Source organism: Clarias gariepinus, chromosome 2, assembly GCF_024256425.1.
Source record: "Clarias gariepinus isolate MV-2021 ecotype Netherlands chromosome 2, CGAR_prim_01v2, whole genome shotgun sequence".
NCBI classification, from domain to species: domain Eukaryota; kingdom Metazoa; phylum Chordata; class Actinopteri; order Siluriformes; family Clariidae; genus Clarias; species Clarias gariepinus.
The window spans coordinates 2,027,291-2,054,280 of NC_071101.1; the positions used below are offsets into that span (position 1 = coordinate 2,027,291).

At 42.2% G+C, this 26,990-nt stretch overlaps 1 protein-coding gene across 1 annotated transcript; it reads left to right on the plus strand.

Annotated features, from left to right (window-relative positions):
- Nucleotides 1-358: 358 nt before the first annotated feature.
- slc44a4 (solute carrier family 44 member 4) lies at nt 359-26,174 on the plus strand. Its single transcript, XM_053491142.1, has 22 exons — nt 359-481; nt 9,463-9,511; nt 9,607-9,680; nt 11,150-11,228; nt 11,464-11,563; nt 11,665-11,802; nt 11,938-11,998; nt 13,195-13,309; nt 14,930-15,013; nt 15,774-15,886; nt 16,003-16,125; nt 17,219-17,318; nt 17,423-17,515; nt 17,637-17,739; nt 18,855-19,114; nt 19,339-19,433; nt 19,968-20,071; nt 20,169-20,242; nt 20,645-20,715; nt 23,356-23,450; nt 23,555-23,639; nt 24,096-26,174. The coding sequence occupies exons 1-22, from the start codon at nt 436-438 to the stop codon at nt 24,197-24,199; spliced, it is 2,166 nt and encodes a 721-aa protein (XP_053347117.1). The 5' UTR covers nt 359-435; the 3' UTR covers nt 24,200-26,174.
- The last annotated feature ends 816 nt before the right edge of the window (nt 26,175-26,990 follow it).

The window sequence follows — 26,990 nt, forward strand, 5'->3', positions numbered from 1 at the left end:
TCTATTTTTTTAATTTACATTTTTATACACACCTATAAGTAATATATATATATATGTGGCAAAAAACTATATAAAGTCATGATCAACATGTGACAGGGGTGTAAAACCAACAGAAACCACTGAGAGCACTATAACTGATCCTCTTCTCAATGTTGGATCTCAATTATAAAAATAGGGGAAAAAAGTGCTCAAATAATAATAATAATAATAAAATCAAATCCTTGTTTTATTCTCACTCGGCCACCAGAGGGCGCTTCGGGTTCCAGTGCGCTGAGAGGGCGGAGCTGAGAGGGCGGGGAGCTCAGGTGAGCAGCGCCGCAGCAGGTGCACTGTGACGTCACTGCCTGGAAACCTGTTACTGAGAGAGAGAGAGAGAGAGAGGGAAGAGATTTGTGTTGTTGTGAGTCTCAGGGTTCTACAGAGAACCTCATCATCATGGGGAAGAAGAAAGAGGATACAGAACAGCAGTCGTCTGAGTATGGTGAGTGTGTGTGTGTGTGTGTGTGTGCTTTAATCATCATTAGGGAAAGATTCTCTCTCTAATATCTGTCTGTCTGAGGAACATCTCACTACACCTTCACTCATCATACAGTCGTGTGTGTGTGTGTGTGTGTGTGTGTGTGTGTGTGTGTAGCACCAGAGACAGTGTAGAAGATACTGTAATACACACTGTTGTAGCGAGTGTACACACACACGCATGCACGTACACATAAACTGGTTTTTGGTAAAAGCATAAAAAGCAAAATAAGTAAATAAATGAATAAATACTGTAGTGTCCGTAACCATGTCACAATTATGTGGCAATATCTTAACAGTTATTCATTTTAGGATAATTGATGTCTTTTCATGTAAAATCTAAACAGGTCAAGTTTCATCTGAATGACAATTAATTACTGAAAGATTTGAATAATGAAAAAAAAAAGTTACGGACACTACGGACATAAAAAGGGCATGAAATTGTGTTTAGCAAAAGTGTTTCTTTTTATTGGATTAAAATATAAATGTGTATGTAAAAAAGAAAAAGCCTGAAGCATGGATCAGGATGTAAGAAGCGTTAAGTGTTATGTAATACGGTGTTACTGTATATGATCCTGTCTGAACTATTTTCACCCTTTAGATGAGACACTTTTTACACGTTTTGGCACATACAGTAACATTGCTCTAGACAATATTGAGTTTTACCCTGGATGTAGTGAACTCTGTGTCGGTGTAAATCTGATCATTTATACTCTATAGTCATATACAGAGTTCTTCATGTATATAACGAGTAATAAACTCCCTCTGATCTCTTATTGACGTCAAACAGACGAGAGCGTGTGTCAGATCTCTTCTATACACTACACAGTGCACTTCTGTTTGATAACGTCATCACGGTGTTCAGTCCCCGAACCTCCTTCTTACTTACCCAGACTCTACGTCCTGCAGGAGGATTCGTTCCTGGTATCATCCAGAGGTTTACGGCATTCTGTAAAAACTCGGCCATAAACAGCTGATATGAGACGGGAGTGTGAGGTCCAGGGAGACGACTGGGAAACATATGTCAATCAGAATCCAGACGACTTTGTGTTCGAGCTCCAGACGATGTTGTGTCTGACTCTGGTTTGGGAGGTGTTGTGGTTGGTAGGTGTCTCGTGACTCTGGTGGACATTGGGTCTCTGTTTTTAGACTGGGTTTGGTGGGAGTTGGGTCTCTAGTAGGAGTTCAGTCTAGAGACTTTGTGATCCCCAACACACACACTACACAACACTACACAACACACACACTACACAAGAATCTGTCCAGTGACGAAAACATCAAAGCCCTTTTGTGAATCGCTTTGTAAGAGCTTCTGCTAAACATCTGTGTAGCGCAAATGTAAATGTCTCTATTTATAGTCTCTTATTTGCGGACAGTGTTTGGTTGGCGTCGGGTCTCTGGACTCTTCATTCGGTAGTTTTTGGGTCACTGTTGAGAATTTTTGACATTGCATCTGGTAGGCATTGAGTTTCTCATTGGTTAAGGCGTTGGAGTACTAATCAGAAGGTCCAAATTCAAACCCCAGCACCACCACCAGGTTGCCACTGTTGGGCCCTTGAGCGCGGCCCTGAACCCGCGTCATCATTAAACTGGGTAAACAGATCCAGCGAAGTTGCTCTGGATGATGGTGTCTGCGGAAAGCCGTAACTGTAAATACATTTTAAGGCTCCGTGTTTGGTCGGGTTTAGGGCCCTAGATTCTGCATTTGGTTTGGTGTGTGTGTGTGTGTGTGTGTGTCTAGACTCTGTGTTTGGTAGACCTTTGGCAGAAACAGCTTCATTTGACAGTAAAGAGTCGAGGACATTCCAACCAGGGCGTTGAAACACCTGGTCCAGCTTCGGTTTCTCTCCTCTCTGTCCTGCTTCACACTTTAAATGTGAACCAAGACGTAACTGAGTGCAGCGTGTGTACGACACTCGGGATTCCCTGTGGGTTTGGTGTCTCTCTGAGGGGAGACGTGTGTTAGAGCATTGTGTAGGGGACGTCAAGGGGGACAATACTCCACTGTACTGAGAAAAAAAACCTTCAAACAGTTTATTAAACCGCAAAAAAAAAACACAACGAAGAAATGTAAAAAATTGTGTGATCACATGATGTGTGTGTGTGTGTGTGTATGTGTGTGTGTGTGTGTGTGTGTGTGATGAGGAATATCGTGATGTGTTTTGATGATTAACCACAGGAACTTTTTACATTCTGCCTCGGCTCTTAACCTTTAGACTTGTGAGAGTTTTAAGAGCAGCACATAGTGAGTGTCCATCTGTGCGTGCACATGTGTGTGTGTGTGTGTGCGTGTGTGTGTGTGTGTGTGTGTGTTGTCTATATCAGATACAGGTGTTCTCATACTTCACACACTTCCTGCAGTCTCATGTTTCAGAGCAGTGAGGAGGCTTTATGACGTTAATGCTGAATTCGGTGGAAAAGGTCAAGTGTTTGAGAACTAAAGTTGGAAAAAACAAACTGCTGCTGGGAAACTGTGAGTATTTATGGACCCAATGAAGAAGACGCCAGAAATGGAGCAACTGAGACCGAGTGTAGAGACAGGAAAGTCCGCGCCGTGTTGGTAAACGTTTATGCTTCCCAGTGACACGATCACGCCGTCGTGAGCCGTGAGCCATGTCACGACCTTAAGAGAAGAACAAAGCCGGGTTCGAGTTCCCAGAGTTATCCCATGGGCTCGGATGAATCATTAACCCATGTTTCACGAGGTCGGGTTTAATGTATAAATGTGTTTCTCTCACCTTCTCTGTTTATTGTGACATTTAATGTTGGTAAAAAGATGTTACTTCCTGCTCTCGCTGCGGTCCTGACTGAGAAACCTCCTCTGACACTGGAGACTCCTTCCCTAAAAGACTTCTAACTGAAAGACCATACCGTTCACTGGACAGGTCCCTATCAACATGATGTTACTATGGAAACCATAACGTATCAGAGCGACCGTGCATTACTATAAAGCTTATAGAGAATGAATCAACACTTCCTGACCAATCAGGATGCAGAACTCCACACTGTTCATGACGTGAAGACGAGCAGAACACACAACCGAGCTGGGACGTTACAGCGTACAATCAGATGATAGATAAGCAAACAGTAAGAGTTTCATAGTGTTAGACTTTATCAGAGTGTGGTCAGGTACGAGAGAGAGAGACAGAGAGAGAGACAGAGAGACAGAGAGAGAGAGAGACAGAGAGACAGACAGAGAGATTGACTGTTAAACAAATGGGTGGAGGTTTAATCAGACTTTAACCAGGACAACAGAGATTTATATTATTAATCAGATGATTAGAGATGATGCGGTCGAGTTTCCACCAGGACTTTATAAAACCTTGATGACAGATTATTTGACTTTGTTGAAATACTTAATAATTATTAAGAGTGTTTTTAATCCGAAGGCTTAAATAAATATTTACACACAGAGCTAACAGGCATGGTGATGGTTAGAGTGGATTATTGTATTCAAATCAAATTCTAATGTTATTTGTTATGTACATGACCACACAGCGCGATATGAAACGCCTCTCTACAAGACCTAAAGATAGAACAGAATAGAAAGATTTCAGTACAAAGACAAGACTGCAGTAGAACAACAGAATTAAACTAAAGAGTCACCTTTTATGTTTTTATTTCTATTTCATTTCTACTCTCTCTCTCTCTCTCTCTCTTCCTCTTCCATTCTTCTTTGTTCAGTGTAATGTGATCTGATCTTTTCCAGTGGAACAGGTTCCTCAGGGACACAGGACAGACATTCATGTGAAACGTCTCATAATGGCTCGCTTTAATCTCAATCTGAGTCTGAATCCCCGAGTGCCTAATGGCTCCTTTAAGAGAACTTTAATCACGCACTCGTTAAACTCTGGCTTAGACTGGCTCAAAAATATTCACATAACTATTAGAGCAGACCACGATTTTTCATAAAAATGTCTTTAATTTAATTTATGTAAATAAAATTATAAATGCCAAAATATGTTTTGGATTTGGAGGCAGGCTAGACTGGGTGTTGTACTGGACTTTGAGAAACTGTAGAGTGTGTTGGATTTACAGGAACGGTAAATCAGATTGGGAGTAAAAGAGGTCCAGATTGGGTTTGGTGTTTGGTGGAGAACTTGTTCTATCACGGTTGTAAAAAAGTGGAAACAAACACAGTGGTCCCTACTGGCCTCCACCGTCCCTCGTTGGATTGCAGAGGTCCCTAGATGGATGGATGGATGGTTGGCAGAAATCTAGATTAGGTTTGGGATTTGTATGAGCTCTAGATTGGCATTGGTGTTTGGAGGAGTTGTAGATTGGGATTAGTATTTGGAGCAGCTCTAAATTTGGTTTGTATTTGGAGGAGCTTTAAATTGGTTTAGATTTGGCAGAGCTATACATTTCTTTTGATGTTTGGTGGAGTTCTAGATTGTTTGGTGTCTGGAGGAGCTCTAGATTGGTGGGTTGGTGTTTGGATGAGCTCTAGATTGGGTTTAGGATTTGGACGACTCCTAGATTATACTTGATGTCTGGTGGAGCTCTAGGTTGGTATTGGCGTTTGGAGGATCTCCAGATTGGGTTTAAGATTTGGACGAGCTCTGGACTGTGTTTGTAATGTGCTGGAGCTCTGTTCACTTTGTTGTCCTTCTCTGTATTAGAGACTCGCCCTTGGCTAGAACTTGCTAGTGCTCTGGGATCTTTAGTCAGATCCGTGTGCAATGCAGTCCAGAACCTTAATGGTCTAAAGCACACAGTACATCGCAGCTGTGATCACAGCACACCCCTACAGCTGACTCGTTCTGTCAATCGAAAGTAGTCACGGGGTAACGTGTACAGCATGTCATCCAATTTCATAGGTTGGGACGTGAGTGGAGGGGGAATACAGGATACGGTTCCTGTCTGGTCTGTGGAGCAGGTTCTGCAGCAGGTTCTGGAGCAGGAAGAAGACATGTTCAGAGACGTGATCTGGGTGGCTTTGGGGTGAACTGACTGTCTGAGTCCGGGGGAAAACACAGAGGTGCAGCGAGCTGAACACGTTTGCATCAGGCTTAGAGAATGCAAATTAGAGTCAAATATTAAAGTCCATTTCCTCCCCCAATCTCTCTCCCTCCTTGTTTTTAATCAAATCATCAGCTTTTAGTTGTCTACAGCGTGACCCTTAACCTAAAGAGCAACCAGGAACACAAACCGAAAAAAAGCAAAATTAAAAGCTGTATTACGGCCAATCTAAAAAAGGGAAAATGAAGAAGTAACTGAGATTGTTAATTAAGATCTATTATTGTAGTTATTTATTGTTTTTTTTTGTAAATATAATGAGTATATGAACGGTACAGGAGGATCTAGCCTGCTTTCTGCACGGTTCATCGCAGTTATAAAGACGGGACAGAGATCCGAGAATCGTATCATTTGAGTGTTTGTAGTTGTGGTTGTGTAAAAAAAATGCAGGACGCACATCTACTGTAGCTCAGGTAAATGAACAAATAAAACTGCAGTGTGGTGGAGTTGGGAGGGGGGGATAGATTATATCCTAAATTGCCTTATTATGTCGACAGTGTGTGTGTTTGTGTATGTGTGTCGCATGCCAACTAAAGCATTAGAGCTGCCAGGAAACAAAGCGCTCGCTCCCTCAGAGATCCATACGCATGTGGCTCAGCCTGGACACGCCCTTAAAGTCAGGAGTGTCCTTCTTTACATACACACACACACACACACACTAATTGGAGAAAAATATCACGAAAATTCTGAGTCATGTTAGAAAGCTATTTTAAGAAAACCATTTACAGAAAGATCGGCGTGGTGAGATGAGTTAATGGTCCAACCCTGAGGTTGATTCATTTTCTATTTCAGCAATTTCCAGAGAGTTTTATTTCCTGTAGGCCACACCAGTTCACCTATCAACAAGTGTAAGAAAAATTATATTTATAAATATATATACTGTGTGTATATATATATATATATATATATATATATATATATATATATATATATATATATAAAATATGATTTCCTTAACAACGCCCCCATACCAAGCTAAGTAACAGTTTATCAGTAACCTGATCTGATAACGTGGTGACATGCTGCTGTCCCAGTCTCAAACTGTTTCCTTATATATCCTTATAAAATATTGATGCACTTCCTTATTATAACAACAACAACCTTTAAAACAAAAAGTCATCAAAGCGGCAGCGTATTCCACGGACGTGTTTTCATGCACTGTTCAAATGTTTTACTGCGGCTGAGTGTCTCATCACCATACTGTGCTTGAAGTCTTCTGTAAATGTCAATCACTTTTTTCAATTACAAGGAATTTCAGTACAAGTCTTGGTTTGACTTGAATGTACCTTGTATACTGTACATACACATCATAAGTAAGAGAGTTCTTTTAGACAAACATCTAATTCCTAAAATACTCAGCAGGACTGGATATAATCAATTCAAAAGATCTGATGTGCTTTCATCTAGCAAAGCAGAATTATTTTTCTAAATCAACTGCAGAATTTGCCAAATATACAACTCTTAACTTTCAGTTTTATAAATTAAGGATATCTTTTGTTAGACAGCAAATCCTGAGAATTTCAAGCGTCTAGCCCGAATACTTCAGACGTAATGACTTATGGAACTTTAAAGCTTTTTCTGTATAATTATAGTTACACCTCCCCTGTATCTCAGGAATGATGGAAGTCTGAAATTTTAAACACTGATTCCTATTAAGTACTTATGGTAACCATGGTAACAGCAGCTAAGGACAGCTACTGTAGCACTCTTAAAGGTCGTGTATCAGAAATAAACTTCGTAAATAAGATTTTTTTTAAATCACAAAATTGTAATGACTTTTCTTGTTTTTTGGAACTAGAAAAATGTGTTGGTTCTATAATTTCATGTAAACAGGAATAAAACACACACACTGATGATATTAAGGCCTTGATTGTAGTTTAATAGCTATTTGAGAAAGATTAGATCTATTATGAGCTCATATTTTTATGAGTTTCTGTGACAAGTGACCGGCCAAGCAGGAAATGTTGACCCAAGATAACCCGGCGATTGATAGACTAGTGTTTGTGAGAAAATGGGTTTCAGGTTCGAATATGAACCTAATAAAAGAGGACTCTTAAAGCACAGAGTGGGTCCCTGTTTAGTTCCTAATAAACTGCCAATTCTGTATGTGTGTATTAATTCCATCTGGTTATATCTCTGTTTTTATAAAATGGACCTAACTGAATAGGCACAGAGGACCTTATGCGTATACACACACACACACACACACACACACACACACACACAGATTCAGCACTTTATTCTTTATCTTTGTTGTTAAACAGGTTTAACCCATATTGAAACCAGTTTTAACTCATATCAAAGCCGCCAAAGCGACACACACTCATGCACCTGTATGTGTTGTACTGGCTGTGTCCCAAATCACACACCATGTCCTGTGTCCTTATATTTACCTACGAGTTTGCTATTGCGGTACAGTTCTGTTCTGACCTTTTAAACATCGTTACCATGGTAGCTAACAATAGTAACATTGTTCCACCCCTTTATTTCAAACTTCTCCTACAGTAGTTCCCTCCTCCTGCTTAGTCAGGTGCCACCTGGTCACAGGGACGACTTTTCAGGTCAACTGACTAAGCTAACGTCATGATCTAAGCTAATGAGGAGCTAAGCTAATGTCTCCAGGGCAACTCCATAAGCTATGTAGAATTCTGTCTAAATAACAAACCAGCTTGGGGTCTGGGTGATTTATTAGTGCATTAGCGGCTTCACAGTTCAGCTCACGGTCATGCTAGTAAGGAGGAAGGGGAACCATCAGGGCTCATCACCTGATATGATATTATCACGATACCAAGCCGCAGATCCGATTCATATTGTGGTTTATTTATTTATTTTTAAGTATCATAATTCAGATTTTGTTACAATTGTAAACAAACTTGGCAAATAATTTCCTTTTGTGAATAGTTAAGAACATAGCGGCAAAGTGGTGTAGGCGTTAGCACTGTGGGCTCATGCCGTTACAGTCCGGGTTCGATTTGTGCGTCTGGGTCTGTGTTCATGGAGTTTGCATGGTTTCCCCGTGCTTGATGGGTTTTCTCTGGGTTCCTTCCACAGTCCAAAGACATGCAGATCAGGCTAATTGGCGTTCATAAATTGCCCGTAGTGTGTATGTGTCCTGCTATGGATTGGCACCCCGTTAAAGGTGTACCCTTCCCGTCTCCCCCGCGATGATAATGACAATAGTTGACAGCATGAAGGATTATAGAGGACCTGCAACATTTTACCACCTCAAATGCAACCACTCATTCTCTCCAGTGCTTATCCTTTATGGGGTCGTGTGAAGCCTGGAGGCTATACCAAGGGATTTTAAGTGGGCATGAGGCAGACGACATCCTGGACAGGGTGCCAGTCTATCACAGGGCATACACACTCATTTACATGATACGGGCAATATGGGAACATCAATTAGCCTAATCTGCATATTTTTTGGATTGTGGGAGGAAGCTGGGGTACATTCAAACTCCATAAACAGGAATCGAATCCTCGACCATGGAGGTGCAAGGCCACAGTGCTAACCACTACAGCACAGTGTCTCCACCGAATGCACATGTACCTGTATATAAATACGGTTTTGTGATCAGTGTACTTGTATGCGATTTGTCACAAGAAAAAATCGTAGAATGTAACCGAATTAATTCCCTTCCCCCTCCCCCCATCTCTGCTAGCAAGTTAGCGAAACAACTGCTTAGCATTCTGTCACCAAGAGGTAAATCCAACCAGTTGTACCAGGTGTATGTGTGAGGGGTAAAAAGAAAAATACTAAAAAAAGTTATTTTCTGCTTGTTTTTTTTTCTCCCATAAATCGCAAAGAATCAGTTTGAGTTGTAGCTAGCGCATGACTAGCTCGCTCTCTTCACCCGTCCATTTGTGCTGGAGATAAGACAATGTGATATGAGGATCGCTAACATGTTTTATGCTTTTGCCTCTCAGGAGAGCCAACGCAGTATGACCCATCGTTTAATGGACCCATTCACAACAGGTTTGTACAAGTGTGTGTGTGTGTGTGTGTGACTGCTCTTGAATGTATGCACTGGAGAGATGAAAGCAGTGCTGATGTGCGTGGTTTTTGTCCAGGAGCTGCACTGATATCATCTGCTGCGTCCTCTTCATGCTCGTCCTGCTCGGATACATGGTGGTCGGAATTCTGGGTGAGAAAACACACACTCCCTGGGTCAACAAGGGCGGAGCTTAGGTTAAAACCGCGAGTTAAATGAGGTCATGTGACCTCTGGCTCGAAGTAGCAGGAAACAATGGGTGTTTATATGACGCGGTGTAAGCACTTAGCGTATTAGCTAAGCTGCTAGTAAACGGTTTAAGTCAGCTAATAGTGTCACACATGATCTATTCTTAGTTCAGGAGCTTCGACAAACATGAACCATATTCAAATGGTTTGGTCCACACACACACACACACACACGTACATACACGTATACACAAAGGCCTCTGTCATGACTGTGTGTTGTTCAGAGGAATCCTCAATCTATTTACTCACATTAAACAGGGTGTAACCTGCTGTAAACACACACACACACACACACACATATACACACACACACACACACATACCATGAACCAGGAAGTGTTATGAACATTTAGCCATTTAGTGATGACGCTTAAGCAATTTATCTAGTCTACACACACACACACACACAACAGCCTGTACCCTCATCCATGTTAACCATGCTATTGCTAATGCTAATCTGTAAGTTTAATATCAGTATATTAGCATTGATCTGATCCAGGTGGATTAGCCTCAGCGTCACCTTTCACACTTGATTTATTTTTTTGCTGAGTCATTCTGTAATCAGTTTATAGCGCTAGTCTGTGATTATAACGCTTTATCATGTGCTAATAAATAAACATGTTAGAGATTTTAGTGCTAATCCTGAGATCACACCACATGTTAGCGTTAGAGATCACCGCACAGCTCGTTATAATGTAGCAGCAAATGCTAAGATATTAGCTTAGTGTTAGCATAGTTACACCTCAGGATGGGAAACGTACAGGCAGCACACAACACACACTTCATAACACACACACACAACACACACTTTATAACACACACACACACTCACGCACGCACGCACACACACACACTTCATAACACACACACACACAACACACACACACACACTTTATAACACACACACACACACACTCACACACTCTTCATACCACACAACACACACTTCATAACACACACACACTCACACGCACACACACACTTTATAACACACACTCACACACACTTCATAACACACAGCTCGGAGTCTCACCAGAACACATACACACACGCACGCGCGCGCACACACACACACACTTACACACACAACACACACTCACACTCACACACTTTATAACACACAGCTCAGTCTCACCAGAACACATACACACACGCACGCGCGCGCGCACACACACACACTCACACACACAACACACACTCACACACTTTATAACACACAGCTCAGAGTCTTACCAGAACACACATGCACACACACGCGTAAAACAGATAATAGTGTAAAGCAGCCATAAAATCATAGAATATAATAAAAAAAACACTGATAAAATAAATGTGTGTGTGTGTGTGTGTGTATGTGTGTGTGTGTGTGTGTTGCAGCGTGGATTTATGGTGACCCTCGGTTCGTTCTCTACCCACGAAACTCCACCGGCACCTTCTGTGGTCTGCCACCCAATCAGTGAGCGCACACACACACACACACACCCACACACACATACACACATATACATACATACATACATACACACACATACATACTGTACATACACACACACACTTACACACATATAGATTTTTACACTTATACACACACAAACTTTAACACAATTTGTGTTATGATGTACAACCTTGTGAAAAGTAGGTTTTTATCTAATGACATCATCGTTACACCCCCCTCCCCCCCTCTCTCTCAGGGATAAGCCAAACGTATTTTACTTTAACATCCTCAAGTGTGCCACATCTACAAACATCATGGCCGCCGCACTTCAAGGCCTCCAGTGTCCCACCACTCAGGTGAGCATGAAGACATATAAGGACAGATTGTGTGTGTGTGTGTGTGTGTGTGTGTGTGTGTGTGTGTGTGTATGATTAACGCCTCCCATCCTGTGCTGCAGATCTGCCTGAAGTCGTGTCCCTCAGGGTTCTGGTCTCTGGACCCTGCAGCCTACATGGCGCCCACTTCGACCCTGAGTCAGTACTTTAAGCAGGAGCTGTGTGTGCCGTCCTTCAACCTCAGCAGTAACTCAAAATATGTACGTCTGTCATCCACCTCACACAGTCACACACCTGTCTGTTTATTCATCCACTTGTCAGGAACTCCATTGTAAATAACTGCCGCTTCATGTTCTACTGCATTAACCTACCCTTCGTCTCTCTGTTCCACTCAGAGTGCCACGGACATCATTAACAAGGAGCTGTGTGCCTTCTTCTACACGCCCACCTCTTCAGGTCCGCCTCTCTCTCTCTCTCTCTCTCTCTCTCTGTTCCATTTTGACACCTGATGTTCATGCTTAGTGGGAGAGATGTGTGTATTCACCAGGGGCTGTCCATCCTGTAAAGGAGGTTTTGTCCTTTGCTAATCAGCGTTAATTTCTCCTGCAACATGGAGACCCTGTATTACTCTGTGATTTAAACAGGGCAGAAACTCGCCAACCTTCTCTTAATTCACAACCCACATTTGTAAAAGAGATACATATGGCATAGTCCAAAGTTTCATACACTGCTGTCCCTGTTTCTGAAAGACCTGCATGAAGCAACGACAACAACTAATGAGATTGTACTGAAATGACTGGAACTGGACGAAGAGCTAAACAAAACGTTATTAAACCCTCACGGTTTAAGGAGAAATGTGGTCAGAAGGACATCCTGAATGAGCATTATGGGAGGTCACTTAAACGCTTGGAGAAGAGGCATGGTAAAAACAAATCACCAGTAGCGCTCACAGGATTGGGACTAAACAGCTCAGTGTCCATAAGAAAAACGTTTTAAAAAATAGGCTTGGGTTTGCCAAAAAGACTGGAGTTTGGAGCCAAAAACTGGACTGTTTACCAGACTGGACTTTGGAGCGATGGAAAAAGGTCCTGCGATCTGATGAGTCCAGATTGAGCCTATTTCCGAGTGATGGGCGTATCAGCGTAAGAATGATATCTATCTATCCATAGATATCATTATCTATGGAGTTTTTCTTCCCAGATGACACGACCATATTCCAGGACAGAGTGTGAAAGAGAGGTCCTGGGAGCATGAGGAATCATTTGGCTGTAATCAAAGCTAAAAATTATGGAATGGAATCTTAGATTGTGTGACTTTCATCTGGCTCGGTGGTGTAACGTGGCACTGAATGTCACTGTGATATGCTAAAGCTTCGTGACCGTTCCAAGGCCGGTTGGTGGAATGTTCCTGCAGGATAAACTATGGTGATGTAGGACGTACCTGAAAGTGTTGAGTATTGGAATGAATCAATACTCGTCATGTCTCAGTAATCATGACATCACTAGTTGCTCTGAGTATCAGGTACACTGAGACCTGAGACCCTCCCTAACTCCTCCTCAGCGTTTGGTGAAATGATGTAGTATGAGACAGAGTTTCGAACATGATTCTGAATTGAACCTTCACTGTTTGTGTTTGTGTGTTTGTGTGTGTAGTGTTGGGAAGGTGTTTACCCTCTCTAGGCCCAGCGTATGATTTCATCCCTCCCAGCTTCTCTATTTATGGCATGAATGGCAATCAAACTGTGAACGCGATCAAGAATGCTACGGGGTAACATCACATACACCAGCATTGCACCATGCACAAATACACAGAGACTTCTAAATACACCATTATGGCCAAAAGTATGTGAACCCCTGACCTTCACACCAACTATATGACCTTGTTGATCGTGCCATTTCTGAATTATGCTGCTTATTATAATTTGCTCCCCTTTTATTTCTTCTGGGAAAAATGTGTTTATATAAGGGTTCACATAATGGCATGATGGTCACGGGTGCACATACTTTTGGGCCATACAGTGAGTGTATCTATGTGTACAAAATGCACCCAGATTAAATTTTAATTAAACGCTCACCATGCCATAACATGTATCTCTCTTTCCTTGGCAGTGCTGGAGGGTTTTCAGCGTGAGTCAACACGAGTGTACTTAACGCTTAAAAGAAAAAAAAACTTTTTGTTTTCTTTCTTTATCCATCCGAATATAGCTGATTCCAATCCAAAATAAAGCAAAGTTCACTCAGCAAATCTCTAGTATTCACAGATGATTCTGTGGTCAGATGACTGGGGTCTACTGGACCAACTAGACCTTATAAACTAATAATTATAGATACATGAACTGGGACCGAGGTGTGAATTGAAACTAAGGATGTGCAGGATCTAGGGACTTTAGGGACAAGCTGAAAATAGAACAGGGAAATAAAGAATAAATAGAAAAAATGTATTCATAATGAACAAGATTAAATGATAAGGAACGATTAGGATCTAGACAGGAAGATCCAGTGATGAGAGTTTTGAGGTGTGGATTTTGGGTTGAGAACTCGTAATAGACCTTGGTACAAGGCAGGTTTGGAATTTTGGGATGAGGAACGTTTAGGATCCCAGCGCAAGGAACGTTTGGGATTTTGAGACGAGGAACATTTAGAATCCAAAGAACCAAGTTTAGGATCTAAGCACGATGAAGTTTTAGGAACTCGGGAAGAGGAACATTTGTGGTTTTGGGATGAGAAACTCTTAGAACTGTGGGACGAGGCAGGTTTCAAATGTTGGCAGGAGAACTTTAGGGCCTCACTATGAGGAACGTTGAGGGTTGCATCACAAGGAACGTTGAGGATCTTGGGGTTACAGTCAATTGGGGTCTGAGTAGGAGGAATGAGTAGGCAAAAGGTATGATTAGCTTTTAGAACTGAGAAGTGATCAGGATCAGAGGTAGAGGGTAGATTGGGACCTAATAAGTAATGAACAGGAACTACTTCAGGAACCAGAATGTAGAATTCTGTGGGGACGGTAAACCAACGGCAACAACTCAGGAACTAGATCTGGAGAAGACACCAGCTAAGAGCAGGAAATGAATCCGGATCTAGGACCCACACTCACAACAAGCGCTTCAGATTTGTAAATTGGACTCAGCATCTTATTTCTTCTCTCCAATCACCTTTTAGTTAGCTGGACACCACATGCTGATTTGTAGAGCTGGTAGTGAGCTTCACTCTGGGGTTTCTTATACAGAGTACATAGCTAGTCTGGTGTGTGTGTATGTGTGAGACTGTGGTGTGTAGAGTGTGTGTAGCTGCTGTGGGTAGTAGTGAACAGGGATCTCTCTGGGAATGGCTAATGGCTAACAATGTTGAATTAAAACCCATACAGAGTTTCTTTCTCTCTGTCTCTCAGTGACGTTGTCGGTGGGTTTAACGCTCGAGACGTGGGGATGCGGATCTTCGCAGACTTCGCTTCGACTTGGCAGTGGATCGTCCTGTGAGTGTGAAATAAAACATCACTATACACTATTTTAGTCACACTCTAGAAACTCTCCACCATCTTATTCGTGATTCTGTAACGTCTCCACTCGAGAGAGAGCTGCATCAGATAAAACATCACTGCAGATTCTGGAGCTCCATTGACCCAGAAAGGCACCTGGGTTAGGTGTGGTGAAGAACAATCCTATTTTTGAAAATGTCCTAATGTCCCCAGATCCTGCGTGACATGCTGACACTCTGACCCTAAGAGACATGACGGATGTTTTTTTTTTTCTTTTTATGGCATGTGGCAGACTCTCTTATCCAGCGTAACTTACATTTTATCTCATTTTATATCTGAGCCGTTGAAAGTTAACTTGCTGGTGCTGGAGTTTGACCCTCAAACTTTCTGATCAGTGATCCAACCCCTTAACCACTAAGTTACCCCGGACACTATAAGATAAGATCAGATCAGACGTGTCTGATGAGATATTTTTCAGCTTTTTGTTTGTAGTTTCAGTGTTTGTTGTTGTTGTTTCTATTGTTCTTTGTTTGATTTTTGTGTCTTTCTTGTCATTTTTTCCTTTATTCATCATTTTGTTATTAAACAAGCCAAAATAGTCCGTTGTGTAGCACCTGGTGGTCACACCTGGAATTGCATGCTAACTTGAGCACATTGTGTAAATTGTGTAAAACTGCGTGTTTATGTAGTTAAAAGGTAGTAAATGCTGTACACCAGCAGTGTGTGTGTATTAACCTTTACACACACTCTCCCGCAGAGGTCTGGTGATAGCGATGGTGGTCAGTTTGCTGTTCCTGATTCTCTTGCGCTTCTTGGCGGCCATCTTGGTGTGGATCCTCATCATTGGAGTTCTGGCAGTGGGAGCGTTCGGTAGGTTGGGTATGTTACAGTGTGGAACTGATGGAGGATGATGATGGTGATGACTCACTGTGTGTGTGTGTGTGTGTGTGTGTGTGTGTGTGTGTGTGTGTGTTTCTCATTCTCAGGTATCTGGTACTGCTATAATGAGTATGCGTTGCTGGCAAACTCCACTCTGACCTACAACAACGTGGGCTTCACCACCAACGTCAACGTGTACCTGCAGATCCGTGACACCTGGCTGGCCTTCTGTAAGAACTGTGATGTGATTGACTATGGGGAGTTGTGGGCAGAGCATGTTGTGTAAACGATTATGGGGTTGTGGGTAAAGCGCAAGATTAGTTTGGTTAAGTTTAAGGGCCACTGCAGCCGATGGTCTAGAGAGAGCTGATTGGCCGAGCTCTCTCACAGGGGAGGCATGCAAGGTACTTGGTCTACAGCCAATCAGAGGCGTCTGTGAGCTCGCACAAGTGGAAGGAGTGGATAGCGCTGTCCTCCGAGTGTGTTGAGTTAAGGAGATTGGTTAAGTAGGAGTTGTGGGCGGAGTCTGTGATGTAATTGATTAAGGGGTTTTGTAAACGGAGCTTGAGATCGGATTGGTTATGGGGAAGTTCTCATCATAGCCTCAGATTGAATTGGTTAAGTAGGAGTTGTGGGCGGAGTCTGTGATGTGATTGATTAAGGGTTGTGAGCAGAGCATGAGATTGGATTGTTTATGGGGAGGAGCCAGATATTGTATTGTATTCTGTTTCACCCAAATGAGGATGGGTTCCCTGTTGAGTCTGGTTCCTCTCAAGGTTTCTTCCTATTACCATCTCAGGGAGTTTTTACTTGCCACTGTCGCCCTCAGCTTGTTTATCAGGGACGATCCGACCATTTTGATTCATACACATTCACATTCCATACAAACTTAAATAATTCTTTTGATTGTGCATTGCGACAATGACAATTGTTAAACGCGCTATACAAATAAAATTAAATTGAATTAAATATTGGTTAAGGGGTTGTTGTGGGAGCAACGCATGAGATCAGATTGGTTCTGGGGGTTCTGGGTGGAGCCTGCAACAGGACTGGTAAAGAGAGTTGTGGGCACCTAGGGTTAGCCCTAACCCTAGCCCTAGCCCTAGCCCTAGCCCTAACCCTAGCCCTAACCCTAACCCTAACCCTAGCCTGCATGGTGATTGGTTAGGGGAGAGTTGTGGGCGGACATTGAGATATTATGAGGAGTTGTGGGCGGGGCCTGTGATGTGTCTGGTTATGAGAAGTTTGTGGCAAGGCATGTGATTGGTTAAGGGAAGTTGTGGGCGGAGCCTGTGGTGTGATTAGTCTGTCTCTGTTCCTTAGTGATCATTCTCTGCGTGGTCGAGGCGATTCTCCTGTTACTGCTGATTTTTCTCCGAACTCGAATTCTTATCGCCATCGCAGTTATTCAGGAGTCCAGCAGGTACACACACACACACACACACACACACACACACAGTATTTTGTACATTTTTATACATATAGGCAGCATTTTAAATTAAATTGTGTGTGTGTGTGTGTGTTTAGGGCGGTGGGCTACATGATGTCGACGCTGGTGTTCCCGATAGTCACCTTTGTGATGCTGCTTGTGTGTGTGTCCTACTGGGGCATCACTGCTCTGTATCCTCTCTCTGTATCACTGTGCGTGTGAGAGTGTGTACGCGAGAGTGTGTACGCGAGAGTGTGTACGCGAGAGTGTGTACGCGTGAGGGATAATATTTGCCCTTAACACAGTGTGTAGTTATCTGGCCACATCTGGAGGTCCAGTGTACAAAGTTGTAGCTTTCAACTCTTCAGAGAACGGCTGCAGCTCCATCTCCGGCAACGATACCTGTGACCCCGTGGTACACACACACACACACACACACACACACACACACACACACACACACACACACACACACACACACACAGTATACACACACATAGACACTGTCTATATTAGGACTCACAGTAGATGGTGTGTTTCAGAGTCTAAACAAATCTGTGAAAACAAAACCATTATCTGTAGACCTGAGAGACAGGATTGTGTTGAGACACTGGTCGCCTCCACCGTTCTCAACTGGAAGAGATGTGGAACAATCTACACTCTTCAACCTACAATCAGGGATGAAGAGCCTATAAATGTGAAGGGTCAGGTCCGTATGGTCCAGCAGACAGGCAGAAGCCATTCCTCTCTGAAGGTCACATCACATCCAGCTCGGAGTTTTGGAGAGAGACAAAAGGACTCTCAGACTTCTGGAATCCTGCACATCTTCTTATTAAACGCATCCCTACAGTCAGATGTGGTGGTGGCAGCATCATGCTGTAGGTCTCTGTAGGACTCTGTAGGAGTGAGGTTCTGGGAGATTACTCAGTATAGAGGGAACAATAAAGACAGATAGAGTGCTATCCTGAGTGAAAACCTTCTCCAGAGTGCTCAGGGTCTCAGGCTGGGATGAAGGTTTTTCAGTTCAGCAAGACCAAGAAAACCCAGGAGTGACTTCAGAAGAACTACGTGGAAGTGGAAGTCCTGGAGCCAATAGAACATCTCTGGAGAGACCTGGAGATGGATGTGTACAATGAACACAATGAACATCCAGCCTGGTGGAGCGAGAACGATTCTGCTGTGAATAACGGAGGAAACTCCCGGAAAAAAGGTGTGCCAAGCTTGTGGCATCACTCACACACTTACTCAGACTCGAGTCTGGAGTCTTCGCTGCTAGAGGGGCTTTGACCAATTACACTAAGGGATGGGGGTGAATACTTATGGAAATAGGATGTTTCAGTCTTAGGTATTATTTTTTTAATAATTCCTCTCTCTATATCTCTCTTTATTTTCCTTATTCTATTATTTAATTTCTCTCTTATCTCCCCCTTCCTTTTTCTTCTTCTTCTTCATCATTATATGTGTTCCCACTCCCTCATGTCTTATGGTCTAATCTCTCTCTCGCTCTGTCTCTGTCCCCCTGGTGTCCAGACGTTTAACTCCTCGGCGTACGGGAACTGTTCTTCAGCGCGCTGCGTGTTCATAAAGTACAACACGGACGGTCTGTTCCAGAGGAACCTCTTCAACCTGCAGGTGTACAATGTGGTGGGCTTCCTGTGGTGCGTGAACTTCGTCATCGCTCTGGGGCAGTGCACGCTGGCCGGCGCCTTCGCCTCCTACTACTGGGCCTTCGACAAACCCTCGGATATCCCAGCATGCCCTCTGATCTCGTCCTTCATGAGGGCGCTACGGTGAGAACCTCGTCCACACGCCCTGGAGATAACTCTGGTGTGGAGGAAGGGGGTGTGGTCAGGAGTCAGGAGATCACTCTCCTCCATAAGTGCTTACAGACCGCCCTGATTCTGAAACACTGGGACTGGTGACAGTTTGAAGACAACAAACAAAGAAACAAACAAACAAACAAACAAACAAACAATTCCAACAAACCAGTCACATGTCTCTCTCTCTCTCTCAGGTATCACGTCGGCTCTCTGGCGTTCGGAGCTCTGATTCTCACCATCGTGCAAATAGTGCGCATCATTCTGGAGTACATAGACCACAAGTGTAAAGGTGTGTACACACACACACACACACACACACACACACACACACACTTACTGTACTAAAGATGATCTAGCACGCTAAAGCTACATTATAAACCCTAAAGTGACACTAACACACACCTGACTGGCTGAGACCAAGAGCAGACCACGCCCAGATGTTCACGTGTCTCACTACACAGAACTCGAATACACACGTCTTTTAAATACGTCGAATACACACGTCTAAAATACAGGTTTCATGAATTCAAATATCCTAACCATGTACAGTGATAACATGAATTATTTATACATGAATACACGTGTGCGAAATTCACATCTTGAATTCACGTGTCTCATATACACGTCTCAATTCATGTCTCTTGTATACACGTCTCAGATTAATTTGACTAATAACCGCCTCGTATTCACGACTCTAATTCGCATGTATTGAACACCTGTCTCAAATACTTCTCAAACTCTAATTCATGTCTCTAATTAGTGAGTTTGTGTGTCTCTCTTCTTGTGTGTGTGTGTGTGTGTGTGTGTGTGTGTGTGTGTGCAGAGGCTCAGAACCCCTGTGCTCGGTTTCTGATTTGTTGTCTAAAATGCTGCTTCTACTGCCTGGAAAAATTCATCAAGTTCATCAACAGAAACGCTTACATCATGGTAAAACACACACACACACACACACACACACACACACACACACACACACAGAGTCAGTGTAAGAGTTTTAAATCTGACGTTTTGTCTCTCTTCACAGATCGCTATTTACGGTAAAAACTTCTGTGTCTCAGCCAAAAACGCCTTCTCTCTGCTCATGAGGAACATCATCAGGTAACAACAACAACAACAACAACACAACGATAATCATAATCATAATGTTCATAAGATTTTATACTGAAGCTGTAAAGACAACTGAGCATCACAATAGTACATATACATCATTGATAATAAATAAAAGATTGTAATTATTAAGTGTAATGACATTAGTGAATTGATTAAACCCAAAACATAAACAAACTAAATACATAACAAAAAATAAGGGGTATGTAAATGATAGATTTGTGGTTTAGTCATTTAATTATTATTAGATTTTAGTTAAATTACAATAAAATAACAAAAAAAACTGAATGGAGGTGAGTACAGTTATAACAGAGTAGAGAGAAAGAAGTAAAATATAGTTTAAACTGTGTGTGTGTGTGTGTGTGTGTGTGTGTGTGTGTGTGTGTGTTTCAGGGTGGTGGTGCTGGATAAAGTGACCGACCTGCTGCTGTTCTTCGGCAAACTGCTGGTAGTGGGAGGAGTGGGTAAGAAAGAGAGAGAGAGAGAGAGAGAGAGAGAGAGAGACAGACACAACGAGAGACAGACAGGCAGACAGATAGTTTGACGCAATGAGAGACAGACGGACAGGCGCAATGAGAGACAGACGGACAGACGCAATGAGAGACAGACAGACAGACAGACAGAACCAATGAGAGACAGACAGGCAGACAGACAGTTGGATTCAATGAGAGACAGACAGACACAATAAGAGACAGACAGACAGACAGACAGACACAATAGGAGACAGACAGACAGAACCAATGAGAGACAGACAGGCAGACAGACAGTTGGATGCAATGAGAGACAGACAGACACAATAAGAGACAGACAGACAGACAGACGTGATGGGAGACAGACAGATGAAACGAGAGATAGACACAATGAGAGACAGACGGACACAATGAGAGACAGAAAGGCAGACAGAGGGACAGACAGATCAACAAGAGATAGACAGATGCAATGAGAGAGAGACAGACAGACAGATTCAATTACAGGCAGATAGACACAGACGGACAGACGCAATGAGAGACAGACGGACAGACAGAACCAATGAGAGACAGACAGGCAGACAGACAGTTGGATGCAATGAGAGACAGACACAATAAGAGACAGACAGACAGACAGACGCAATGGGAGACAGACAGACAGACGCGATGGGAGACAGACAGGTAAAACGAGAGATAGACACAATGAGAGACAGAAAGGCAGACAGAGGGACAGACAGTGACAGACAGACAGACACAATGAGAGACAGACAGAAAAACACAATGAGAGATAGACTCTCGTCTCTCGATAGATGCAACGACAGACAGACAGACAGATCAACAAGAGACAGACAGACAGATGCAATGAAAGACAGACAGACAGATTCAATTACAGGCAGATAGACACAGACAGACAGACAGACGTGACGAGAGACATACAGTGGGGCAAAAATGTATTTATTCAGCCACCAATTGTGCAAGTTCTCCCTCTTAATAAGATGAGAGAGGCCTGTAATTTTTATCATAGGTAAACCTCAACTATGAGAGAAAAATAAGAAGAAAAAAAATCACATTGTAGGATTTTTTATGAATTTATTTGCAATACTTTGTTATATACCTTTTTTTGGCAGTGACAGAGGTCAAAGGTTTTCTGTAAGTCTTCACCAGGTTCTCACACACTGTTGCTGGTGTTTTGGCCCGTTCCTCCATGCAGATCTCCTCTAGAGCAGTGATGTTTTGGGACTTTCAACTCCCTCCAAAGATTTTCTATGGGGTGGACATCTGGAGACTGGCTAGGCCACTCCAGGACCTTAAAATGCTTCTTAAGAAGCCACTCCTTTGCTGCCCGGGCGGTGTGTGTTTGGGATCATTGTCATGCTGAAAGATCCAGCCACGTTTCATCTCCAATGCCCTTGCTGATGGAAGGAGGCACTTAAAATCTCACGATACATGGCCCCATTCATTCTTTTCTTTACATGGATCAGTCGTCCTGGTCCCTTTGCAGAAAAACAGCCCCAAAGCATGATGTTTCCACCCCCATGCTTCACAGTAGGTATGGTGATCTTTGGATGCAACTCAGCATTCTTTCTCCTCCAAATATGAAAGTTGAGTTTTACCAAAATTTCTATTTTGGTTTCAACCTGACCATATGACATTCTCCGGGTCCTCTTCTGGATCATCCAAATGCTCTTTAGCAAACTTCAGACGGGCAGTACTGGCTTAAGCAGGGGGACACGTCTGGATTTGAGTCCCTGGCAGCGCAGTGTGTTACTGATGGTAGCCTTTGTTACTTTGGTCCCAGCTCTCTGCAGGTCATTCACTAGGTCCCCCGTGTGGTTGTGGGATTTTTGCTCACAGTTCATGTGGTGAGATCTTGCGTGAAGCCCCAGATCGAGGGAGATTATCAGTGGTCTTGTATATCTTCCATTTTATAATAATTGCTCCCACAGTTGGTTTCTTCACACCAAGCTGCTTACCTACAGATTCAGTTTCCCCAGGCTGGTGCAGATCTACAGTTTAGTTTCTGGTGTCCTTTGACAGCTCTTTGGTCTTGGAGTTTGGAGTGTGACTGTTTGAGGTTGTGGACAGGTGTCTTTTATACTGATGACAGATGCCATTAATACAGGTAACGAGTGGAGGACAGAGGAGCCTCTTAAAGAAGAAGTTACAGGTCTGTGAGAGACAGAACTCTTGTTTGTTTGTAGGTGAACAAATACTTATTTTCCACCATAATTTGCAAATAGATTCTTAAAAAGTCCTACAATGTGATTTTCTGGATTTTTTTTTTTTAGTATTTTGTCTCTCATAGTTGAGGTATACCTATGATGAAAATTGCAGGCCTTTCGCATCTTATTAAGTGGGAGAATTCGCACAATTGGTGGCTGAATAAATACTTTTTTGCACCACTGTAAAGACCGACGTACAGAGAGAAATGGACGGACAGACAGACAGACAGACAGACGGACGGTCTCAGTGTCTACATGTTAATTTGCTTGTATCATTAGTTTCTGATTTAAAATCTTAAATGATTTTTTTAAAATTAATCCTGATTTCTTTCTCAGATTGAACTTAAACTGGTTTATTATTAATTTGTTTGTTTACTTGTTTATCTGTTTGTTTGTTTGTTTATTTCCTCCACAGGTGTGCTGGCGTTTTTCTTCTTCAGCGGGAGGATCGTGGTTCCCAACTCGGCCTTCACAGCTTCATCACTTAACTACTACTGGATGCCCATCATCGTAAGAACACACGCACACACACACACACACACACACACACTTACACTTGATGAATTATGGGACAGGGAAATGATGTGTTGATGTGTGTGTGTGTGTGGTAACAGGCGGTAGTGTTTGGTGCGTATCTCATTGCCAGCGCGTTCTTCAGCGTCTACAGCATGTGTGTGGATACACTGTTCCTCTGCTTCTGTAAGTACACCACCTCACTGCCCACAAGGGAGACTTGGCCACGCCCCCTTTTACTCCTAATCATGTACTCAGTGTTCCTCATGTGTTCCTCATCGTGTTCCTCATCGTTTTCTTTACTACATTTTTTACTACATTCTTCACTGTGGTCATCGCCATGTTCCTCTCTGAGTTCTTTACTGAGTTCTTCACTTTGCTCCTCGCTGTATTCATTGCTGTCTTTTTAATGATGTTCATGACTATTTTTCGTCTTTATGCTCTTCGCCATGTTCTTTACTGTGTTCCTCAACAAGCTTCTTGCTGTGTTCCTCACCATTTTCCTTGCCATGTTCTTCTCTGAGTTCTTCACATTGTTCCTTACCATTTTCCTCGCTATGTTCCTCTCTGGGTTCTTCACCATGTTCCTTTCTGAGAGTTCTTCACCATGTTCTTCACCATACTCCTTACTGTGTTCCTCAGTGGAGGACCTGGAGAGAAACGACGGCAGCGCTGAGAAACCCTACTTTATGTCAAAGAACCTAATGAAGATCCTGAACAAGAAAAACAAACAACCCAAAAAATGAACCTTCCTGTACTGCTCCACTAACTTCCTGTCACATGATCAATCATCTCTTCTACCTGCTTCCACACACTGCACTTTAGCCAGGTATTGTTTTTAGCATTCTTTAGCTTTTAGCACTTATTAGAGGTCGAGTTCTGGACCGAATGTGACGCGTACTAAAGACTAATCTCAGACTCCAGCAGATAACTATCTTGAACCTTCTCTTTTCACGGCATTGTATTAGCATGCGTTTACGTTTAATGTTAACAAGTTTTAAACTTTAGTCCAATCAACCTGAAGCTTCAGAGACTAATCCTGGTCTCATCACTGGTGTCTAAACATCAGAGAGAATCAGTTTAAATTCCTCAGTAAGACTTCTGTAGAGCATGTTTAGGCTTTTGGTTTATTAGTTTGAGTTCAGCTGTATGAATTATTTTACGCACATTTGATTAGCATGTTTTTTTTTTCTCTTATAGTTTTAGCGTTAGCAAATTAGTTTAATCAATTATTCCGTTTTTTTTTAAACCCTAAGACTTAACACACTTTAGAAGAAAGCAGCTATGTTTATCTCAGAACGCTAGCATTTGTTAGCCGAGTCTTATAGATTAGAGACGTCCCGTATTTTATAGCGTTGCGTCTCAGGGCACAAACATGACGCTCCTGTAAACCTTAACACCCGACAAAGACTAATCCCGGACTTGTAATAAGGTGTGTTTAGCCTCTTACTTCTTTTTGAACTTGACCATAAGACAGTCATTAACACGATTCTGACAGATGACACACTCCTGACGTAACACACACACACACTTTTACCTAAATGCCGACCCGAGCCTTCTTTCCTACAGCATATAATCAACATGTTTGTCTTAAAATGCAAATGCTAGCGCTAATCAGCGTTTGAAGTTTAGCTATATATGGTTTAAGAGCCACTCACTTTTCAAAAACTAACCCCTGACTGTCTGTAAGTAACTGTACAGTTTAGTTAACAACACTCCACCTGAGGACAACCTCAGATTCAACACTCCAGCAAAGACTAATCCCGGACTTAACACTCCAACAAATACTGACACTCCAGGCTTAACAGTCTTAAAGACTAATCTTGGACTTAACACCCCTGCAAAGAAAAAAACTCTACTAAACGTCTACTAAAAACTCAAATATGAATCCTGGATTCAACACTCCCAAAAAGCCTAATCTTAGACTCAGGACTAATCCCATACTTAGCACTTCAACAATCACGCAAAAACTAATCTTAGACTTAACCCTCCCGCAACAACTAATACCAGATAAAGAACGTTAAAAAAGACTAATCTCAGACTCAACACTCATCAAAGTATAATACAAGACGCCACACAAAGACTAATCCGAGACTTAACCCTCCTGCAAAGACTAATCTTGGCTTCAAAACCCCTGCAAAGTCTGATCTCAGAACTAAAGGACTAATCCCGGATTTAAGACTTATGCTAAAAATAATATCAAACTCAACACTCCACCAAAGACTAATCTCAGACTCAACACTCTGCCAAAGACTTAATGCAGCTGTCCTGTTGTCCCGTTATTTTAATCCCTTGGCGATGAGACCGTGTGTGTGTGTGTGTGTGTGTGTGACAGGTTTCTCGTTAATAAGAGAAGGATTTATATTTTACATGGTGTGTGTGTGTTAATATGTGCGTGATTTAGCCAAGAGCAGCCAAGATTCATTTTTTAAATGACATTTCTTTTTAAGATTTTATTATTCTTTATTATTTTTTATCAGGTTTATAATTTATAAAGTCCTAACACTGGTGATTTTATCGTCTTTATCTTTTTTTGTGTCCGAAGAAGAGATTTATTTTCAATAAGTAAAGATGTCTGTTTAATGTGTGTGAAGGTGAACACGAGACTGTAAAACTGTACAATATATTTCTGTAATAATTCTATATGAGAGACTGTACAGTCCAGTTGATCAAGCAGAGTTTATTTATACAACAGTGAAATTAAAAAGTGTTGAATATAAACGGTGTGTGTCGTGTGGTGTCTTTGAGAAAATGAGGAAGATCTTAACCATAAAGTTCATCCAAATAAATAATTCACTTCATGTGAGCTTAACGTTAACACACACTTCCTGTTTCGAGCTGAACTAAGGAGAGAAACTGTAGAGAAAAAGTTTTTTTTCTTCTAGACTTGGATCATAAACATTTGAAATAAAAACCCTTCCTTAAATCACACCTGAAAACCTGCAGCGCCACCATGTGCTTGTCTAGAGAACGACATTAAGAGACACCTGGACAATAAGGACGCACTTAGGTGGTAGAAGTGATGCAGGTTATAATCAGCTGCTTTTGAAGTTGAGATTAGTTTCAAGCTTAGAAATTATATATATATTTTGACAGAAACATAAACAGCACAGCACACCCTCACAGGCCGTATGTAGTCCAGAAGGTGGCGCTACACAACATGACGCAGGCAGGGTTAACATTATGGATGTACAGTGTGTGTTTTAGTCCTCCCTGTGCACTAAACTGATGATGTCGCCGATTAAATTGAGTCGATTCGAGTGAAGAGGAGCTGTGAAGTGAAAAAGAAGTGAAAGACGTGGTGTGGAGCGTCTGGAGTCATCTTAAGATCTAAACCCAGTAGAAACCTGTTGGACGACGGTGAGTGAGACAGGAGCGGTCGTGTTCTGACTCGGCTCTAAAGAATAATAAACCACTTTGTCTCTGATACTGATTGCTTTTAGAGTAATGTCACTGCATACAATAAGAGAGTAGTCTTATCTCACTGACTGGCACTAATAAAACATTGTGAATTTGTTCCAATATTTTTGGGCACCA